Raw genomic sequence first — 23276 nt, 5'->3', positions numbered from 1 at the left:
TCTGTGATGTGCTCCGTACTGGGGTGACTGCAATGCAAACATGTCCAGTGCAGCGGGTCCGGTGCCGATGCATCAATTTGCATTGGAATTCACGGTTCCGGTTCTTTTCCCAGAGGTATATGCAGTGTGGATCACAACAGCTTTTATTTGTAATAGGGATTCCCCCCTCCCCCATCCCCGAGATGGAGTCTCACTCTGTCACCCAGGCTGGAGCACAGTGGCGTGATCTCGGCTCACTGCAACCTCCGCCTCCTGGGTTCAAGCGATTCTCCTACCTCAGCCTCCAGAGTACCTGGGATTACAGGCGCGCACCACCATGCTAGGCTAATTTTTGTATTTTTAATAGAGACGGGGTCTCACCATGTTGGCCAAGCTGGTCTCCAACTCCTGACCTCAAATGAGCCACCCTCCTCGGCCTCCCAAAGTGCTGGGCCACCAGGCCTGGCCTGTAATAGGGATTTTGCTGCAACTTTGAGTTAAGTGGGTGAAATCAGAGTGCATGGCCCTTTGGTGGTGTGCGATCACGTGACTGCGAGGCAGCCTCCGTGTTCCCCAAAAGCAGGATGGCGTTCCATTTGAAAACACTTAAGTTTCCAAGGCTTTCTGGCTCAAATGGAGCATGCAGCCCAACTAAGCTGTTTTCTTATTTATTGCGTCTTTGTAATCCTTTTGATGGTGACAACAAGAACTCTTCAGAATATAGCCTTTCTCAGACTTTCAACCCTGGGGAAATGCATCCTTTGGGCCAAAGTTGCACACAATACTGATCTTCAGGGCTGAGATAGAAGGGCACAGTTTGGAGTAGGTGTTTTTGTTATGCGTCTTTTTGCGGGGGAGAGGTGTGGAGGGTTGTCACTGTGAGTTGAGTGCCTCAAAATGGGTGGGACTTGTAGGGTGTTCTTTTCTGCTTCTATTTCTATTTCAACAGTGTGGAAGTAACGGGAAGCACCGTCATTCCTCTTTCTCTCACTTGGCTGCCAGGAAGGGTCCTACGGAGCCCTGAACGCCTAGCCCGAATTACTGTAAAAGCGGTTGAAGGGCTCATGGTCCTTTGCTCTTTGGCTCTTTCCTGGTATGCTCCTCTTAACCCGGGCTGCAGACCTGGCCGGCTGGCTTATTGTCAGGTTTAGGAGTTACGGAGCATGACTGGTGACCAGTTTGGGATTTGGGCTTCAGGAGAAGCCCCCTTAGGCCTCTGGTCCAAACTCCTTGCATCAGGGAGGTGAAGGGAAGGATAACCAGACAGTCAGGTACTGGGTAGCTGAGCATAATTCTAGGAAACACTAAAACTCCTCGTTTTCCATTTGCCGTGGGCTCATTCGTGTATCTCCCTCAGAAACTTAAGAGCAGTGGTAACTGGGCCGAGGCCAGATTTCAGCATTTTTGAGAATTCCCTCTTAATGTACCACATCAATATCAAAAGTCAACACTGATTTCTAGCATGCCAAAAGCAAATATTTTCAGAGGACATGATTCGTTTGCTTTTTAACCCGAAAACAATTCCAGATTCACATTTAAAACGGTGTGAACCGTCGGAAATGGTGGCAGCGAAGCAGTGAACCCTTAAAGGGTGTTGGGGTTCCCCTTCTCCCCATTATGAGGTACTCCTAAAAGGAGAAGTGTTGCTTATGAAAGAATATTTTATACGCGAATAGTACAAAGACAAAGACGTTTGAGAACCGCTACGCCGGAGGAAGGTGATCAAGACTGAAATCAGTGTATTAGGCAAGATCTGGTTCCTTGGTGCTGAGGATTCTGGTACCAAGGATTAATGTTAACCGTGTAGGCATCTCTACCACCGTTAGAGGAGACCAGCAGCCCACAGACTCTTTCTGTCAAGGGCCAGATAGAAATGTGTTAGTCTTTACAGACCACAGATGGTCTCTGTTGCACAGTCTTCTTTGTTTCTTTGTATGTTTGTCTTTGCAATCCTTTAAACGTGTAAAAACTATTCTTAACTCACAGTCCGTACAAAAGCAGGCTGTGGGCCAAATTCTGGGGCTATAGTTTGCCCACCCCTGAATTAGAACCCAGAACATAGTAGTTGCTCAGTGGCTGTTCAAGGAATGAACCTCATGAGAGTAGTTAATAACTATAACTAATTTATCCTTATCATTAAAGGATAAAGATTGAAGAATAAGTGAACTAAGCATTCACCTCCAGATTGTAGGGAACAAACAAAATAAACCCAAAGAAAGGAAAATAGAATTTTTAAAGTTTTGAACAGAGATTGATGAACTAGAAACAGCTCTTTCAAAACCATGTTTGAGTTTAAAACTGAGCTGATTCTTTGAAAACTTAATAGAATAGACAAACACTTACCAACTCTTGATACAGAGGAGAAAAAAGGAGAAAAGACATATATGTATGTATACAGATATAGATGTATGGCACAGGAAGGGATATATGACTCTAATGTGCACATTTGCAGACATTAACTCAAGGCAACACAAATGAGAATAGCAATAATCATGTAAGGATTGGAAAATATAGCCTAGTATCTCTCACTAAATAAAGCACATGACTCACATGGCTTTTTCATTTACTCTCATTAAATACTGGATTCCTACATTAAGTAAGCTATTCTAGAGCAATAGTTTCATGGAAAAAAATGGAAGCTTTCCCATTTTATTTTCAAGTTTAATATAACTCTCATGCCAAAACCTGATAAGTAGAGCTACTGAAAAAGTTAAACCCATTTCATCCACGAATATAGATATAGAAATTATAAATAAAATGTTGGCAAATTGGATCCAGCTAAGTTTTAAATGACTAACACCCTATGACTGATGAAAGTTTTCCCAGGAATGGAGCACAGTAGTGCTCTTGCACTGGTCTGTGAGAGCCAATTTTAAGTAAGCATCTCTTCCCACTCCTGGGGCCAGGCATGATGGGAGTAGTATTTATGTCAGGGAAATCTGCCAATGCTATAAATCAAGGCCTTTACTTCCTAACTTCCTCTCACTTTGCTCCCCTGTGGGTTGCTAATTTATTGTCAGCACACTATTGAATGTTAAGTATAATCTGACAATACAAAAGAGAAATGTGACTATGTCAAAGATGCTGGAAAAGCATTTGATAAAATTCAGTTGCCACTGCAAATAAAATAGGAATAGAAGAAAACTTTTTAGACATCATAAAAAGTATTTGAAACTAACAGTGAACATTATATTAAACAATGAAACACAGGTTACATTCTCATTAAAGTCAGGAACAAGATAGGCTTATTTGTTATGTGTTTACCAGGTCCTGTCAGCATAATGTCCTCAGTGTAATGGACAGGCATGGTGCTTGTGGGATGTAAAGATGTTTGAGGTCCCTTGAGTCTATGTTATGATAGAAAACAAAAGAGCTAACATTGCCCTGATGCATGGACAGTAAACTTAATACTCTTGTTCCTACTTGGTAAATTCAAATGTATTCTGATTTTACTAATGTATGGAAATGAAGAAAAAGCATTTTCTAGGTAAATACTTCCATATCAGGTGCCTGGGCCTGTGTAAATTTGCTTCAACAGAGATATGATATCTGGAATTGCAATTTTTTTTGGCATCACCACCTGATTAAATTTGTGATGCTCTGCTGTCATATTCCGTGACTCGCCTGGCTTTTGTAGTGGCCAAACAGGCTCTCTAAGGAGAATAGTCACTGGTTTGTGAGGCACCTATCCCAGTTATAGCCACTGAAAGGCTTTTATGCAAAAGAGGGATGACTGCTTCAGAGACTGGTGAGTGGTTGCCTCCTCAGGCAAAGGAGGTTCAGGGGAATTTGGAGGTTTGCAATTCTCAGCCTCATCCATGTCTGCCTAAATGCCTCCATCTCCAATTTTAGTATATGTGCTGCCGAAGCGAGCACAAAAATGCCTCCATCTCAAATGGAGGTGGAGTTTCAATGGAGGCCTCAGAGTTTCACTGCTTCCCACCAGTACTCTTACCACAGCACAATAGATCTGGTGGAGTTGAGCATTTAATTGTCACTGCAGCTCTGCAACTTATGCTCAGCCCTTAAGTCGTATCTGCCTACAACCACAGGATATGGAGGATTCCTCAAAAGCTCTTATGTATGCATCCTGATTTTCCATGTATGTTCATCAGTGTTCTTATTTTGTATATAGTCATAACATTTCATTTCTTTTTCCATGTGTATGTCCTCTAGGGCTGTAAGAAGACAGACCACTCCACAATCAGGTAATGGCTATGTTTGTTGCCACAGTGACTAAATGCCACTGTCATTTAATCTCCCCAGTGTCTTACTTGCCATCTGCAACTCATCCCATAGTATCACTGGTGATAATCTGAGAAACTATAATACTAACACGTCATGGATTCCCTAACTGATCATTTTCTTCCTAGACAAATATGTTATCTCTGTGTTTCTTGAATATGTTAGCAATGTAACCTTAGAATTGCATTTTGAAAATCTGTTTCCTGGGGTTTCTTCTAGCACCAATTACTATATGAAACAAGGGATCCAGCAAGGAACAGAAAACATGGAAATTAGGATATTTGTGGAAGATTTAATAAATATACTAGTTAGGAGGGTGGGAACAGAGTATTACCATCCTGTAAACCCAAAATAAAATTCTGATCCCCCCAACCATCTGAATGAACCCTTCCTTTCAGCAAAGGGCATTCCAAAGTTAACCTGAAAAACTAGTTCAGGCCATGATGGGAAGGTGGGGATCAAACATGCCTCGTTATACCCTCCTCCCTTTTGGAATTCAGAAAAATCTGACCAGCATTAACATCAACACAGACCTTAAAACTGATAGAAAAGACTCTTTAAGTCTGATAAGAAACATTTACAATGTATTCTCTCTGAAGCCTGCTACCTGGAGGCTTCATCTGCATGACAAAACCTTGGTCTTCACAATCCCTTATCTTAACCCAGATGTTCCTTTCTATTGATTCTAAGTCTTTACACAATAACTTAACTCTTTCAACTAATTGCCAATCAGAAAATCTTTGAATCTACCTACGACCTGGAAGCCCCACCTGGCTTCCAGTTGTCCTGCCTTTCCAAACTTTGAATATACATCTTACATCTATTGATTTATGTCTTATGTCTCCCTAAAATGCGTAAAACCAAGTTGTAGCCAGACCACCTTGAGTACGTGTTCTCAGGATCTCCTGAGGGCTGTGTCACAGGCCACTGGTCTCTCATATTTGGCTCATAATAAATCTCTTCAGGTATTTTACAGGGTTTAACTTTTTGTTTGTTGGCAATCCCTAAACCTGAAAGGATCAGAAGAGACAGAAACATCCTGAAAGAGAGAATTGGATAGATTATTGTAGTGGCTTTTAAAAATGACCATCAATTATTTAACATTTCTCCCATTAAAAATTAGGGTCTGTGTCTCTTCCCCTTGAATCTGGGTGGATATGTGATTTGCTTATAACCAATAGAACGTATTGAAAGTGAGGACTAAACTCTGATTTTATTTAATCTTGCCCAAATTCCTATCTAAGGGGCCTGGGGAGTCATGTCCTACAAATCATAAATTCTCATCAGATGGGTTTTATTTAACCTTTATATATCATGATTTACTTTCCAACCTGACTCTGGCATAACATTGTGAGACAAGGAAGAAAATCAAAATATTTTGCCCCAAAACATGTTTCTTTGCCATATTTTGAAATGGCCCTGCAAAGCTATTCTTTGTGGGGGGGAAATTTGCATCTGTAAAGAATCTCTATTAACATAGCTAGATCTTTTTCTTCCAGCCCTTCCCAATTCTAAAGAGATTAAGATCTGAATACAAAACGTTTGTCATCTGTTGTCTCTAAGGGCAGCCACTATAAGATTTCAAAAGAACTTTGGTCTCCACAATGTTTATCTTAACCTGAACATTCCCTTTCTATCAATCCCAGGTCTTTAGACAAACTCAACCAATTGTCAACCAGAAAATGTTTAAATTCACCTATAGCCCGGAAGCCCCCAGGTTGAGTTGTCCCGCCTTTCTGGACCAAATTAATGTATTTCTTAAATGTATTTGATTGATGTCTCAAGCCTCTCTAAAATATATAAAACCAAGCTGTGCCCCGACCATCTTGGGCACATGTTCTCAGGACCTCCCGAGGGCCGTGTCATAGGCCGTGGTCACACAGATTTGGCTCAGAATAAATCTCTTAAAATATTTTACAGAGTTCAACTCCTTGTTGACAAAAGTGATGCTATATAACTTAAAGACTAGGTCAGAAAAGGTTATATAGTCTTTACCTTGTTAACTGTAACACTCACACTTGGAGGCCCTAAAATGATGTGTAAGAAGTCCAACTACAGGCTGGGCATGGTGGCTCACGCCTGTAATCCCAGCACTTTGGGAGGCTGAGGCAGGCAGATCACCTGAGGTCAGGAGTTCAAGACCAGCCTGGTCAACATGGCAAAACCCGTCTCTACTAAAAATACAAAAATGAGCTGGGTGTGGTGGCATGAACCTGTAGTCCCAGCTACTTAGGAGGCTGAGGCAGGAGAATCATTGGAACCCGGGAGGCAGAGACTGCAGTGAGCCGAGATCACACCACTGCACTCCAGCCTGGGCAACAGAGTGAGACTCTGTCCTACTCCCTCCCTCCCTCCCCCACAAAAAAGAAGTCCAACTACCTTGAAACATGCTCTAAGGAAGCCCAGGCCTCAGGGAAAATCCATGTAAAGTTACATCAGTCAATAACCCCAGATTCTGTCCTAGCTGACAGTCAGTACCAACCACCAGAAAAGCAAGAGAAGGAACTTCCAGATGATTCTAGCACCCAGCTGTTAAATATTCCTAACTGAGGCTCCAGAAACCCCACCCATCCCCACTGTGTCCCAAAGTCTTGATCTACAGAATCTGTGAGCAAAACATAATGGTTTTTGTTATGACACTAAGTTTTGAAGTGGGTTGGTACACAGCAATAGTAACTAGTACAGGCTGAAAAAGCCCCTCTGAGGGAAACAGTGACCTTAAGTGGAGAGATAAAGTGAACTCCTCTACAAGGGGAAAGTCAGAAGAATAAATATGCCAATCTTTTGCCAGTGCTCCCTGTTGGTGAAATCCAACCAAAAGCTGGAGGACAAGGTAGCCTGTTGATGTATTCTATACAAGCTCACCTCACAGAACAAGAAGCAGGATAGAAAAGCAGGAAAATGGATCTAAAGGGGCAAACAAAAGTTATTTTGCTTGGGGTCATTTGAAGACTTTGAACTTTATTCTGAAGACAATGGGAAGATATTGAAAAGTTTTAGACAGGCAACTGATGTTTATCCTGAAAATGATGTGCAGCCTTTGTTGGAGAATAGATTAGAAACAGGGGAAGACTAGTTAGGAATGTAAAACAATAGATCAAGTGTGAGGTGATGGGACCCTGGGCTGTGGCAACAGTGATATAAATGGAAACAGAAGAAAGATGTGAGAGGCGTTATAAATAAAGGATTGACCAGATTTGAGGGCATAAAAATGAGGGAAGAGTAGACAATAACGCTGAGGTTTTAAGCCTTTAAGGGTCTTGAGCTCACCTCTAGAGAAATTCATCAATTCCCAAAGTTTCACCCATCCTTTTATGTGGAAGTCATGAATCTTCATCTCCATCCGTGGTTTTGCCCCCTAAACTTGTCTTTCACCTACTGCCTGCTGGACATTTCAACCTGATTGTCCTACTATAACCTCAAACCTAGGATATCCATAAGCAAGCTCACAATCATCAGTCCACACAATCCTGAATCACATATTTCTGTCAGTACAGCATCTTTTCATTTCTATCATCTATGAGCCTTGACACTACTACATTTTTGCTGATATGTCCATAATAACTCCTATTGTTCATAAGTGAAAAAGTATTTTTTGGAGTTAAGTTTGTAGAAGCTAAGAGTGTTTGTCCAATATCTGAAATCTGCCAAAATTCTTTAAAGTATTCAGGCATTCCTTTTACATGACTAATTACATACCATTAAGGTTCCAGTGGAATTTCCTCGATAAGTCTGCCACTTTTTCCCATCAAGACTATACATGATGATAAACTGAGAGATGTAGAGGCTGGAGAACTTCTGACGGGCACCCTGGGTCTTGATGCCGTGAATAATCATTGGTGCCAACAGATCCACCTACCAATTAAAACAATACTTTATTTTAACCTATTTTTAAATGTATGTACTACCTCCTGAAACTATTAGCTTAGGAAGAATCTACATTGCTACAGATGTGTCCATCATTACCTGAGATGTGCAAGTGAAGCAGTCACCAATGTTGAAATGTGCATGTGTGTGTGAAGCTGTGGGATAAACAGTAGAAATGAATAGAAAGATGCTTATTGAGTTCCCAGCCTGCTTCTTGACAAACCAAACCACTACCAAATCATTGAGCCCCCATTTCCTAGACACACACACACACACACACACACACACCCCTTTTGTGGACTCACATAAGCTAATGGACCCACATAAGCTAATGCTTTGCCCACACCTCAATCTCAGACCAAAGCCAATTTCCTCCCCTCTTCCCAAACCAGACCCACCCCAACATCACTGTCAGTGATGAACTGCTACACCTCCTTCGAGTGTTAGTTCAGAAACTATTTTTCCTGGTTAGCCTGCTCTGACTCACCCAGACAAATTTAGTGCTGCTTCTTCTACTTCACTTTGTATATAACTTCATTATAGCAAATTATTGTACCATATTATAAGGTTGCTTTGCTTTTCTGCTTTTCTTATTAGACTGAGATCCTTAAGGCAATGAACCCATTTGAGTCACCTAAACTTTCTGTGTCTCAATTTATCTGTAAAGTGAAGATAATTTTAGTTTTTATCTCAAAGGGCTGCCATAAGGGTTAAAGAGTTAATACATGTAATGTGCTGAGTTCAGTGCCTGGCGCATACTAAACACTCGATCAATGTTAGCTTTTATATTCTCTCTAGCCCCAGCACCTAATATGGTATCTGGTGTAATACTGCTATATAGCAAATGCTTTGGAATGAATGAGTGAATAATGGAAAAGTAGTATAGAATGGACACTTCTTAAAGAAGAGGTCGTGGACTACAAGAACATTAGAAGTATCAGTTACTGTCCTAACAAGGAAGTCAAATTTAGCATGTTTTCACAGATGCCTGACACACACAAATTGGACTGGTCATGACTCTTGTGCTTAATAACTGCCTCCTTCAGCTCACTGTAAGTTCCATTCATACACTCATTCAAAGAATATTTTTTAGCACTTGCTATGTGCCAAGCACTGTTTTAGGTACAGGGAATAGAGTAGTAAACAAGAAACAAAGCCCTGCCCTCATGGAACTTACAGTTGAGTAGGGGAAATAGACCTTATATCATATATGTTTTTATTTGTTTATAGCATCAAGTAGTGATAAATGCAGGAGAAAAATGAAGCAGGGTAACAGGACAGAGTGTCAAGGTCTTCAGAAGTTGCAGCACTGTCTTTTCCCAGATGAGATGGTATTCCCATTCAAAGATACTTCATTTTAACATCATGATATTATGGCATAAAAAAGTGAAAGCAACAGGCACAAAAATCATGATTTTTACTGAATTGACTTTTACTGTTTCTTCATATAGATAGAGTATAAGGGTTTTTTCTTGGACCAGTGATTATTGTGTTTTCTAGCAGCCTTGCTAGAATAAAGCTGCGATAGAACCAGGCTACAATAAAGCCTTGGCAGCCTACCTACATTCTGCAACTGACGAATGCTTGGCAACTGATGAATGCTTGACAAACTGCCAGGCTTATCTACTTCATCTTCTCGTGCCTCTTCTACATTATAATTGGCACCTGGGAGCAGTTTGACAATTACAGACTCAATAGCTTCACCTGTGTGCACCAGCTGGGTGTTTCAGTGTAAGTACAAGACACATCTGTCTACTAGGAAGTAAACAAGGGGGTAATGAGTTTCATTGTATAAAAGTACAAATATTGCAGCTGCGTATCTCCATGGAGCCTGCTGACTTCCCCCTGTGCATTGCCTGGTCTTGGTCACCTGGTGCTCCTCAAGCCAGCCCAGTGCTCTTGTGGCCAGGCTGTTGTGCACTCTTCAGGCCTTCTCACCAGAATAGATGCCTTCTCCAACTCCCTTCCTTGTCAGCACACCTTTCAACTCCATCTCCATGGTTTATTTTAAAGTTACAGGATATATAAAAAGTCTAGCTGGACCTTAGTAGGACAGATGGCAAAAACCACCTTGAAGATAAGGCGATTTAATAGTGGTAGATGATAACATAACTAGGTGGATTTGTAACTAGTTTAATTTCCATAAGTAAACAGTGACAGTTAACAGATGGTTATCAACTTAAAGGGAGCATTCTGGAAACAGTGTAGTACAATGGTTACCAATTAGGGTTCTGGAGCCCAACTATCAGAATTTGAATTTTGGCTCAGTCATTTATCAGCCATGTGACTTGGGCCACAATAACCTCTCTATGCTTCAATTTCATTATCTGAAATGAAGATGATAGTCACATCTACCTCACAAGGTTGTAGTAAGGACTTAACAGCTTGCTTTGTATTGTGCACATACTAAGGAAGTCTTGTCTACTTCAATACTTTGATCATGACTTTGCTGCAGTATTACAAAGTTTACTGATCAAATCAGTAACTGGAAAAACTAGGAAACACTTTGGGACACTGAAGATTGGCAAGCTGAAACAATGGGCCAAATCTAGTAAGTGGAAACAACAGGGTATATTGTTCAGGGTTCACTGGCTAGGCACAGACAGGACACTCTATTTACTAGTCTTATCAGATTGTATCTAGGGAGGAAGATAAAATTCCCCCCTCCCAAATAAGAATGTTATTACAAAAAATTAAATAGCACAGACACAGGGTGGCCAAATAGATAAATATATCCTCTATATAGGGATACATTTAAGGTTGAAAATAACCATAGAAATACAAGGTGAAGAACATAACATGTTGTTTGGCAGAAGCACAAACAAACAAAAAATACTTAGGGATTAGTGAACAGCAGCTCAGATTGAGTCAAAATTGGCAGTGTCTACAAAACAATGCTGTGGCATTAATAGACATGCTATTTGCAAAGATGGAAACCAAAATGTTTTCTCCATTTCCTGTTTAGGTGGAGAGGCTGAGTAGGCACTGCCAAGCTGCCCTCAGCTTTTGTGAGGCATGGAAGAGACCCAGAAGTTTCCATCTGTCTGCCTTTGAAGGGGCCTGATTGATCATATGTTGAAATGATAGTATTTTCAGATGTGTTGAGTTAAATAAAATGTATTATTAAAGTGAATTTCACATTTTTGAAAACGTGGCTACTAGAAAATGTAAAATTACACATGTGGTTTGCATTTGTGAACCATTGTTTTATGTTAAAATAAAGGGGATTGGAGTACTTAAGGACACCTGGGTGGTTGGAAGCATCTAATAATAACATATACTGTCTTGAGAGATGACAAGTTCAATATTATAGAAAATATTCAGATGTTCTAATCCCCGTAGAAGGACTAAAATACAGAAATACAACATATCAGTATACTCAATTCTATCCCCATATCTCTTTGTTCATGACTGCTTTCATACAAATCATAAGGCATTCTGTTCTTTAGTTTTCTCATATTCATAGAATCCTTTGAGCTTACAGGAGGAATAAGTAATGCAATTGACTGAATGTGATACATTTCCCACCATTGATTAAATTTTCTAACCTTGATCCAAGAAAAGGGCTCCTTGGTGCTCCAGGCATTGATTGATCCGGAATAATGAAGTCTGGCCAGCTTTGGGGCCCACTGTCCTTTGCCGAAGTAAAGAAACAGAGATTAAATCAGCTGGGTTGGTCCTAGACACTTGAGAATAAAATTATTGTCTTGAGAAAGGTTAATCTAAGCTGTGGTGAAAATAGAGAAAAACATAAAGGCTTTATGGAATACCAGTATCAATTACTATCTAAGGATACTGCTTATCCTTGTCCATTTTATTTTCTAAAATTTATAATTTTGTTAATTGTTAGCACTGCTAATTAGCTGATACTGCAATTTGTTACCGACACTACCAAATAATAATATTATTATTTCTTTTCTTTTCTTTTTTTTCTTTTTTTGAGATAGAGTCTTGCTCTGTTGCTCAGTCTTGCTCAGGCTAGAATGCAATGGCGTGATCTTGGCTCACTGCAACCTCCACCTCCTGAGTTCAAAGCAATTCTCCTGCCTCAGTCTCCCGGGTAGCTGGGACTACAATTGCGCACCACCACGCCCGACTAATTTTTGTATTTTTAGTAGAGATAGGGTTTCACCATGTTGGCCAGGCTGGTCTTGAACTCCTGACCTCAGGTGATCTGCCTGCTTCAGCCTCGCAAAGTGCTGGGATTATAGGCGTGAGCCAACATGCCTGGCCTATTATTTATTATACAATGTATGTTCATTGTAGAAAAATCAGAAAATGAAAAGTAAAAATAAAAATAAGTAAAAATACAAATAAAAGAAATTTTAAAATGTAACCCTTCCACCTAGTGAAAAATGTTACTATTTTGGTATACAACTCTTAAGCCTCTTTTTCAAGGGGATGTTTTACCCCACAAAAACATAGGTTGGCAAACTTTTTTTGTAAAGGGCCAGATAGTAAATCATTTAGGCTTTGCATATTATATGGTCTCTATTGCAACTATGTTACTGCTGCTGTAGCCATAGATGATATGTAAATTAATGGACATGGCTGTGTTCCAAAATAAGACTTTATTATGGATGCTGAAATTTGAATTTTATAATTTCACGTCGTGAAATAGTCTCCATCTTTTTGTCAATTATTTAAAAATGGAAAATCTGTTCATAGCTCACATGCCATACAAAAACAGGCAGTGTGCTGCATTTTGCCTGTGGGCAGTAGTGCTCTAAAACAATTTTTGATAATTCTCTATAGACCCTAGTCAAACGTTACCATTACTGCTCATAGGAAAGTGTAGCTTCCTGCTACAGTGAAAAGAATTGACTCAAGGAAGAAATATTGGAGGTAGGGAGGGTATTTAAGGAGGCAGTGTCATTGCCCAGGTAAGAAATGATGGTGACTAGAGTTAAGATGGCCACAGTGGGAAGTGGAGAGGAGGAGATGTATTTGAGAGGCACTTATGGAATAGAACAAATAGAAGCATGGAGATGGATTCATTATCTGAGATTCTCCAACAGATTATTAAAAAAGATATAATCAGCCCAGGTTCTTGGAGCAAAAATAATAGTATTTACCATATTGTCCTGAAGCTGTAATCTGAAAATCTCTAATGCGTCCAGAAGCCATTCCCAGGGGAGTCTGACACTCTGAAATGAAACAGGTGGAACACAGTAACTAGAAGTACACAAAATTCAGCTTCTCAAATGTAAGTCAATGAAAATGGGAGAATGTCAACAAATGCTAATATTTTTTAGTGTTTAAATGTGCCAAGAACTGTACTAAATGTTTTACTGTATTAGTTCATTTAATTAATCCTAATGGGTGCTAGAATGATTCACATTTTACAGCTGAAAAAACCGGGGTCCATACATAAATAGACCAGTGGTTCTCTTACTTGTTTAGGGTTAAATCTCCAAACTCTTCCAAGTAATATTTCTAAGTTATCTGGTAACTAAATCAACATTAAATTCCAAAATCTGCTACTGGAGATCTTAGAGCTTTACCAAGTTGTGAAAATGAGGTGTTTTTCTGGTCAATTATTTAGAGCTTCAGGTTCAAAGTGTTCAAAGCTTCAAGTATATCTGCCCTCCTCTGAGAACTCTGATGATTTCTACCAGCAATATTCATTTTAAATTTGATAATGATGTAAGCTTGTATTTATTTCCTGACACAAGCAACCATTCGAGAAAGGAGGAAAGCTGTAAAGAAGTAGGATGAGTAGGTAGGGAACCTCTGCCCACATTGCTACTCACTGTTGCTGTACACCAGAAAAAGTGTGCTCATCCCAGCATGTAGGTGCTCGCCAATAAGGCATTCCACCCGCCAAATTCCAGCTTTGGATGGTAACATTTCAACTGTCTCAAAAACACCTTATAAAAACCAAAAGGAACACAAATTATTTCTTTTCACTAAAAAATGAGCATGAGATACTTTGGTTTATGTGAAATACCAGAGTAGACCTACCAAATTTGGTAGTGCCACTATTCTTACACCCCTCAAACCCAAAGTGCTTGCTCGGTGACCCTTACAGTTGGGGGTCGTGGAGATTGAGTTCTGAGCACTCCCCTCCCCCCAGGAAATGAGAAACAGGGTGACTGAATTCTTTGATGATAGGGACAGGAGAATGCTACTGCATTATGATTGACCTACATCCCCAGGGTTTTTTCCAAGCAAAAGGCGTGTTTCCCATTGGCCAGATGTGGACTCTGTGAAAGAGATAAGTCAGGGTGAGTTCCCATTGGATCCAGTCCACTAGGGCTGCTACAAGGGTAAAGTTACCCCAGCAATAAGAAGCTGCAGGTGAACCCTGAGGGCTGAGAAATGAGTCACAAGTGACCACCCAGAATAAAGGTGGAAGAAACCATGTCAAGGGGATTTCATGACAGTCATGTAAGGGAGTCTCTAAAGAATTCTCTGAAAGTGCCCTGCAGGAGAAAGAGTCAACTTTAAGTATTGCCACGCACAAACAGTGTTAAGCTAGTTTACAACAATGGTGCCAGCTGTAAATAGGTAAGAACTATCTTATCCCCTTACCTTTAACCTATCCATGTTGGAGTTCAAAACAGCAGCTATAAAGGGGCTGTTGCAAAGCATGATCATCACAAGGTACAGACACAGAGGACTCAACCATGTCTCCCTTTTCCAGTGCAGACTTCCAGCCTGATGCAGGCTCAAGTTGGAGGGGAGATTGAAGTTAAATCAAGTTCAGAACTTTGATTAATATCTTGGGATGGACATTGTAATTTCTGATTTGAACTGTATTTGTGATATAAGGTGACTTTAGTCCTGTTTATTACTTAAGGGCGAGGAGAAAGTTACAGGGCTTATCAGAATTTTTACAAAGAAATAGGGTAAGTTTACCCCCACTCTTAAACCGGATTTTTTTTTTTTTAGAGACAGGGTCTAAATTCAGTCTGTCATTGATGGACATTTGGGTTGGTTCCAAGTCTTTGCTATTGTGAATAGTGCCACAGTAAACATATGTGTGCATGTGTCTTTATAGCAGCATGATTTATAATCCTTTGGGTATATACCCAGTAATGGGATGGCTGGGTCATATGGTACTTCTAGTTCTAGATCCTTGAGGAATTGCCACACTGTCTTCCACAATGGTTGAACTAAAAAATGTGGCACATATACACCATGGAATACTATGCAGCCATAAAAAAGGATGAGTTTGTGTCCTTTGTAGGGACATGGATGCAGCTGGAAACCATCATTCTCAGCAAACTATCGCAAGAACAGAAAACCAAACACTGCATGTTCTCACTCACAGGTGGGAACTGAACAATGAGATCACTTGGACACAGGAAGGGGAACATCACACACCGGGGCCTGTCGTGGGGTGGGGGGAGCGGGGAGGAATAGCGTTAGGAGATATACCTAATGTAAATGACGAATTACTGGGTGCATGCAGCATGCCAACATATGTAACAAACTTGCATGTTGTGCACATGTACCCTAGAACTTAAAGTATAATAAAAAATTTAAAATAAAATAAAATAAAATAAAAATTCAATAATTGTTAGTATATGCATAGAGTTGTGCAGTCATCTGTGATCAACCTTACCTAGTAGTGTTAAGGGGCAAAGTAAGATGAAAACTGTGGCCTGTGACTTTAGTCAGTGGTATGGTAGAATTTAGAGTCAGATTGCAATGGATTAAGGAGAAAGTAGAAAGTGAACAAGCAAAGAAAACAAATGTGGACTATTCTTTATTACAAAGATGAAGAGAGACATAGCTCTGGGGAATGTGAGATCACAAAGTTTTGATTGATTTTTATGATTTAAAATATGTCAATACTTTTCTAAACTGAGAGGAAGGAGCCATTTCATCCAGTTGCATTGGAAAAGGGAGACATGGTTGAGTCCTCTGTTTCTGTACCTTGTGATGATCATACTTCCCCAAAGCCCCTTTATAGCTGCTGTCTTTCATAGCTCACTGCAGCAATCCTCCTACCTTGGCCTCCCAAAGCGCTGGGATTACAAGTGTGAGCCACTGCACCTGGCCAAACCTATTTTAAAGGGACAGTGGAGAACCAAAATAGAATTGTGTTGTGATCAACATTATGAGTAGTGCTTAATCAATATATTGGTTACATACATAAACAAATCACTCTTTGGATGACTACTGGTGCCCTATGGGATTTGAGATGGTAAATGATAAAGGAATAAATTCCTTTTCCCTAGGAAAGTACTGTGACATTAATTATCCATTTATTATGTTCTATTTCCTTTTTAGCAATTTTTCTATATCTGAAATTATCTTGTTCATTTGCTAATTTATTTATCTCCCTGTAGTCTTTTTGAAAAAGTGTTACCTGAGAGCATGAAGAAGTGTTACCTGAGAGCACGGAGCTTGTCTGCTTTGTTCACTGATTGTGTTCCCAGTGCCTAGACCATTTAAAGTAAGTACTCAACAAATAGAGTAGGTAGAAGAAAGAATGCAAACGAGCTCACACCTGGATAGAGATTGTACACTGCCATTTTATACTCCTCTTTTTTTCGTACAGTGAACACATGTCCACTGAAATGAATAGAATGGATGTTTTCATTGCTGCCCATGCTGAGAAGATACCATCGAATCCTTTGATCCTGAGCCATTACTAAGCCAGGTAGTGTATCCATTATGTAGCCATTGATTGCTGGAGAAGGACACAGAGAAGCCTGTTAAAATCTATTATATAAGTTTCTTTCCCTCCACTCCACCAAAAAAACTGACATCTATGAGGATTCCACTCCCACAGATATACTCTAAAGAAACACAATGTTTAAGGCCCTGGATCAAGTCTCATTTGTCAAAGTGCAATCTGCATTTCACAGTGATAATGTTTGGATGTGGGATATATTACCATGGAAGCGATAATTCTCTTTAAAAGTGGGATCTTCCATCTGGATATTGCAGGGAGCCCTGCAGTTTCTTTCCATGTTTTCAGTGAAGTACCAGCTTTTGGTCTCATCAAAGATAGTGAAAAACAGAGCAAATTCCTGTACTGTCACTTGTCTCCCATGAGCAGGGTTCAGTGTGTTAGTGTGGCAGACCAGAAGGGGTCCAATCAGGCCTGAGTGCACATCTTTTTCCTAGGGAGGGAAGACATCAATCCTATGAGTATAAGCTCTCTCACCTATGAACCAGAGTGGATTTCTCATCAATTTTTATGCCACTCCAACCTGCCTCCCATCTTCCAAAAATATAATCCATCCTCTTCAGTAGATTCCAGAATGACATTTCTAAAACACAAATATAATGATCAACTCCCTATTTAAAGCTTCTCATTGCATGTAGGATAAAAACCAAAATTCTTAGCACACAAAGACCATTTCTTTTAAACCAAAAAGTGGTTAGTACAATAGACACCTGCTTACCAGGTCAACATCAGAGAAATAAGCCCAGGCTTTGCAGTCAAACTCATCTTTAGTGGGCGCCATATGATGCTGCACTTTCCAAAAGTAAGTTTTGGTTTCATTAGGCTTGACAAAATTTTTTCTAGGTTCTGCTCCTTGCCTCTGATCTTCCTCATAAGAAATAAGGCTAGAATAGAAGGAATAGGGACGAGAGGCCTGATTTTTGAAAGTTACCTGCAGAACAATAACGACAAAAAAAAAAAAGCAAGAATAATCTTCTAGGATCTTAAAGTCCTTAGGGTTTACACCCCTAAAAGAAATACGTGTCTTTTGGTCTTTATCAAAGTTTTTAATACCCTGGAAGAAGTGGTACAGATGGATGCTGTTAGAACCCAAACCTAATCCTGAGGAGGTTTTGTATTCTAAATTTAAGGCATGAACTAAAAGTTGCAAAGGAGAAAACTCCTAAACACTTAAAAGCAATTCCAGAGTAAAAGGGAAAATGTCACTGTAGGGGTTATAAGAGACCACAATGCCAGGAGTTGATATGTAAGTTAAGGTTCTTCATGACAAATTCTAGAATGAATGCATATTATCTTTTAAAAAAGATTTATTTTCCAGATTAAAAATTATACATATTTATCACAGAATATATGGAAAGTCAAATAAAATGTAAGGCAAAAATTGCCCACAATTCCATAATTTTAGATCCTTCTACATCCTTAATATAAACAATCAAGTAATTGAAGCAATGAATAGATATTTTCAGAAAAAAATAAAACTACTTTGATCTTTGGTTCACACAATGCACCAAAATAACTTTTAGTCTACAGGAAGTATTAAAAAGTTAAATGTAAAAAATTAAACTGTAAGAGAAAAACCAAAGAAAGTATAGCTGTTTTTTAAAAAGTCTCTGGATAGGCAGGAATTTTTATAAACGTAAAAGCAATCAAAGTGTCAAAAAGTAAAAATTGATGGGTTACTATCTAAAAATTAAAACTTGTTTTATTTCAAAAACCATCGTTTATAAAATTAAGAGAAAACAAAAACTTGAAAAAGTACTTTTCATTAAAATGTTCAGTGGTTTACTATCTAATATATAAGGCAACGTAATTAATAAGAAAAGCACTTCCTCCATGAAAGACAAATGTGCAAGGGACATTACCAAATAATTAATAAGAAAAACCCTTCAGATGCTCAAATACATTGCACTTCTGGAATTTTAATCTTAGAAAAACTGTTGTGATTACAGCGTTATTTATATAGTGAAAAAAGAAACTGTCTAAAAGGTTGTTCAAATAAATGGTTACACAAACTATGTTTCCAAAAATTCACATAATAGACTATTCAGTATTTTAAAAACATACATAGGAAGTGTTTTTAATGACATAAGAAATGTTTATGATGTGATATTTAGTAAAAAACAAGAATCAGAATTCTGTATGGTATAATTTGAACATATAAGGAGAAAAATACATAGGAAAAATATAAGAACATACACAAACATGATAATTATGGAATTATTTTTCTATACTTAAACATTTCCAAAAGTGGGAATACATTATAGTCAGCAAGAAAATAAATATATAAAATTAATTTTCTTGTAATTCCATTGTCCTTAACTCACCATGATATTATCTTCAACTTCTGCTCTTATATATGGCCCCAGGAGTCCCAAATGTTCATTTAGTTCTCCACGGTATAAGGGCTGAGTAAAGGAGCCATCAGTAAATTCCTGGAAAACAACTTTCTTGAACTGAGGGACACTGCCACTCTGAGCCCTGGAGAAAAAAAAGCAGAGGAAAAGCAATAATTTTATGTACCAAGTGGGTAGAAATGCCTCACATCCTCGTTTTCCTAGGTGTCTGAGAAGCATTTTGCATAGTTAACCACTTTATCTTCCTTGAAATATACTCTTGCCAAGCTTTATTAGTATGTAAGTTCCATGAAGACTGGGGTTTTGTGTATTTTGTTCACTGTTGTATTCCCAGCACCTGTAATGGTGCTTGGCACAAAGTAGTTGCTCAAAAAATATTTGTTGAACGTTGAATGAATGTAGAGTTTATAAACATACTCCAAATATAAGAGAGTCCCATGGTCAAGCCCTTGGACCTCTTTTCTTTTTACTTTCAAAAATCCTATTAAAATTGTGAACTAAAAACAATTGTGAACTAAAACATGTACAATAAAGTGCATAAAACACAAATGCCTTTGGTACAAAAATGCAATCATCACCCAGATCAGTAACATTGCCAATAACCCACAAGACTCACTGAATGTTCCTTTTCAATCATACTCTCTCCCTTCCCACTGAAGGTATCCACCATTCTGATCTTTATGATAATCATACATCCTTTAAAAATATAGTTTAGTTTTGCCTGTTTTGAAGTGTGTAAATAAAACATACTACATATATTCTTTTGTTTCTTCTTTCACTTAGCATTCTGGTTGTGAGATTCATCTATATTATTGTATGTAGCTATAGTTTGTTCATTCCTATTGTTGTATAGTATTATATGAATATACCCTAATCAGGGACATTTGAGTCGTTATAATCTTTGGCACTTTCAAATGGGCCTGCTAGAACCTTCTGGTGCATATCTTTCGGTGAACATATATGTGCATTTCTGTTGGGCACATACATAGCGGTGGAATTGCTAGGTATGCACGTGTTCAACTTTGGTAGGTATTGCCACACTGTTCTCCAAAGCAGCTGCACCATTTTCCATTTTCATTAGCAATGTATGAGAGTTCCATTTGCTCCAAATTATTACAAATACCTGGTATTGACTGTGTTTTTACATTTTTTGATGTTCTATCAGGTTGAGCATCTTTTCTTACGAGTAGCAGTCATTTGGATTTCCTCTTTTGCGGAGCACCTATCCAAGTTTTTTTTCTGCTAAGTTTTCTCTTGAATAATCTGCTTTTTTCTTTTTGGATCAAAAGAGTACCCTATACATCCTTGATTGCTGGAGAAGGAGGACACAGAGAATCCTGTTAAAATCTATTATATAAGTTTCCTTTGTGTGTCCTTTGTGTTATGTATTGCAAACATTTACCATTCTGTGGCTACTCTTTTCATTCTTTTTCTGTTATCTTTTGATGAGCATAAGTTTGTAATTTTAATGTGTGGAATTTATTTTAAAAATCCTTATTGGCTAGTGATTTTTGTATCTTGATGTCAATTCTCTTTCTTTCCCTACCCTGTGGTTATTAATATATTCTTTTACTTTTTCTTTCTAAAATGTTTATGATTTTATATTTCAGTTTTAGACTTGTAATGCAACGTGAATGGATTTTTGTGTATGGTGTGAGTTAGGAATCCAATGTAATGTTTTGTCTATATAGATACCAACATTTTCCAGCATCTTTTATTGAAACTCTTCTTCTGTGACACCTTTGTCATAAATAAGTGTCTATGTGCGCTAGACTAGTTTTGAATTTTCTATTCTATTTCATTTACCTGTTTGATTATCCCTATACCAATTGCTACATTGTTTTAATTATTATAGCTTTAAAATGAGTCTCAATATATTATACAACAATTACTTTCATCTTTTTCTTCCTCTTCAAGAAGGACTTGGCTATTCGTAAACCTTTACATTGTCATATGTTTTCCAATTCATGTATGTGGTGTATCTTTAAAGTTTCTCAGTAGGTAAGTCTTTATCAGCAGTGTGAAAATGGACTAATACAGGATCCTTTACAGATTAGATGTTAATGTAAGAAAAAAAGAGTTGGAGAACTTCAAGGTCTGTGGACTGAATAACTGAAATAGGAAATGGTTTTATTTATTTATTTATTTGAGACCAAGTCTGACTCTGTCACCCAGGCTGGAGTGCAGTGAGGCCATCTCAGCTCACTGCAACCTCCACCTCCCCAGTTCAAGCGATTCTCGTGCCTCAGCCTCCTGAGTAGCTGGGACTACAGGTGTGCACCACCATGCCTGGCTAATTTTTGTATTTTTAATAGAGATGAGGTTTCACCATGTTGCCCAGGCTTATCTTGAACTCCCGGGCTCAACCAATCCACTTGCCTCAGCTTCCCCAACTGCTGGGATTACAGGAGTGAGTCACTATGCCTGGCCAGGAATGGTTTTTGATTGCCATGGAGAAGGCTGGGCAATCAGCAGGTTTGGGGAAAGGGTAGGAATTAAGAGTCTAATTGTGTACATGTTAAGGTAGGGAGTTGATATGTGAATTTTGACTTCAGGAGAGAGATCTGAGAATATCTCCAGATATTCAACTGGAATTATCTGCAGATAGATAGTACTTAAAATCATGAGGCTAAACAATATCATCACAGAGTGAGTAAAAACACAATAAAGGAGAAGTTGGACAACTAATCCCTGGAGCACTCTAACCTTTAAAGATCAGGGGGATGAAGAAGGACTCACAAAGTTGACAAAGATTGGCAGTGAGTTTAGTAGAAAAGTGAAGAAAAGTGGTGTTAGAGAAACCAAGTGAGAACCTGTATCAAGGATGGAGTAATCCCCTCTCAAATACTGCTGAGAATTCAAATAAGATGAGGACTAGGAATTAGTAATGTAAAGATCAATAATGACCTTGAAAATGTAGTTCTTATAAAATAATAGCAATAACAGCTTCTTTGGGGTGGGTTAAAGAGGAGAGATGGCAGGAAAAGATGCAAAGGCTGCAAGCAGGGACAATTATTTTAAGACAATTTCTGTAAAGATAGGGGAGGAAATAATAGCATAATTGATATTGATGAGATTAATCTAGTGGAGAGAGAAATTGATGATGTAAGGGAGAAACGGAGAAATTGCTGGAGCAACATTTTTTATGAAGGGAGAAGAGATGGGAATCAAGTACAAAACTGGAGAGGCTGGCCTTAGGAGCACAGATATTCTATTTATTGTAATAAGTGTGCAGGCAGAGTATATGGGTACAAATGCCAGTAAATGTGATGCTGGGAGTCTATGGAGGTTCATTGAACAGCATCAGCTAGGAGTGAATATGGGCATTGGAGAATGGAAAAAAGGTGTTTGAGATGTAAGGAAAACACAGAAAATCCTAAGATCGAGGTCCAGGAGAATGAGAAAGTCAGTGGACTAGGGAAATATTCTATGGTTGCTGTGCAGCAATAAGGGCTTAGTTGAGCTAGAAAGCAAGGTGGGAAAGTGACAAGTCATGCTCGTCCCTTCTTGTTCCTCAAACATGCTAAACTTTTTCCATTCTCAGGGCCTTTGCATTTTCTGTTCCCTCTGTCTGGAAACGTCTTCTCTCAGAGCTCCATCAGCTGGCCTCTTATCATCATTTAGGTCTCAACTCCTCAAAGATGATTTCTGTGACCACCACAGCTAATGTAACACTCTACCATATTACTCTATCATATTATTCTCTCTACCATATTATTCTATTCTATCTTCTGAATAACACCATTGAGATTACCTTATTTAGTTTGGTACTAACTTGTCTCTTGCTCTTTCCAACAGAATATAAGCTCCTGCTGTGCTGCACTCCAATGTGTACAAAAGTGTCTGGCATGTAGCAGGTGCTCCATAAATATTTGCTGACTGACTCTCCTTATGTTTATATTCCACATTTCTCTGTGCTACTTGACCACTCAACCTCCCTCTACTCACCTAAAAATAAAATCCTCCTACTTTGCCCTCTGGATCCCCAGTATCATGAAAACCAATCCTCCACAAGTCCTTAACCTCTTTAACATGAACTCACTTCTTCTGCCTCGCTTCAAGTTCTCTGATGAGACTAAGATCTCCCCTGCAGCTCATAAGGTTGATAGGTGAGGTTGACTTTCTTCCTGCTCCCCATTGCTCCTTCTTGACCCTGATTCCTCTACCCTCTTGTAAACCTCTCT

The 23276-nt window shown here is 38.9% G+C and overlaps 1 protein-coding gene across 1 annotated transcript in view; it reads right to left on the bottom strand.

The window, feature by feature from the left end:
• Positions 1-23276, bottom strand: part of F8 (coagulation factor VIII, procoagulant component) — a 200315-nt gene that overhangs the window by 60845 nt on the left and 116194 nt on the right. Inside the window, exons 15-22 of the mRNA XM_011963208.1 lie at positions 19063-19216; positions 17457-17669; positions 16943-17171; positions 16553-16735; positions 13845-13961; positions 13167-13238; positions 11640-11725; positions 7924-8079 (exon numbers count right to left, since the gene is read on the bottom strand). Of these exons, the coding sequence (XP_011818598.1) occupies positions 7924-8079; positions 11640-11725; positions 13167-13238; positions 13845-13961; positions 16553-16735; positions 16943-17171; positions 17457-17669; positions 19063-19216 (1210 nt within the window). The remainder of the gene's footprint in view (positions 1-7923; positions 8080-11639; positions 11726-13166; positions 13239-13844; positions 13962-16552; positions 16736-16942; positions 17172-17456; positions 17670-19062; positions 19217-23276) is intronic.

The sequence above is a fragment of the Colobus angolensis genome, unplaced genomic scaffold (genome assembly GCF_000951035.1).
Source record: "Colobus angolensis palliatus isolate OR3802 unplaced genomic scaffold, Cang.pa_1.0 Scaffold601, whole genome shotgun sequence".
Taxonomy (NCBI): Eukaryota; Metazoa; Chordata; class Mammalia; order Primates; family Cercopithecidae; genus Colobus; species Colobus angolensis.
Note: the sequence above shows the minus strand (reverse complement) of the source record. Positions and strands in the feature narration are given on the sequence as shown.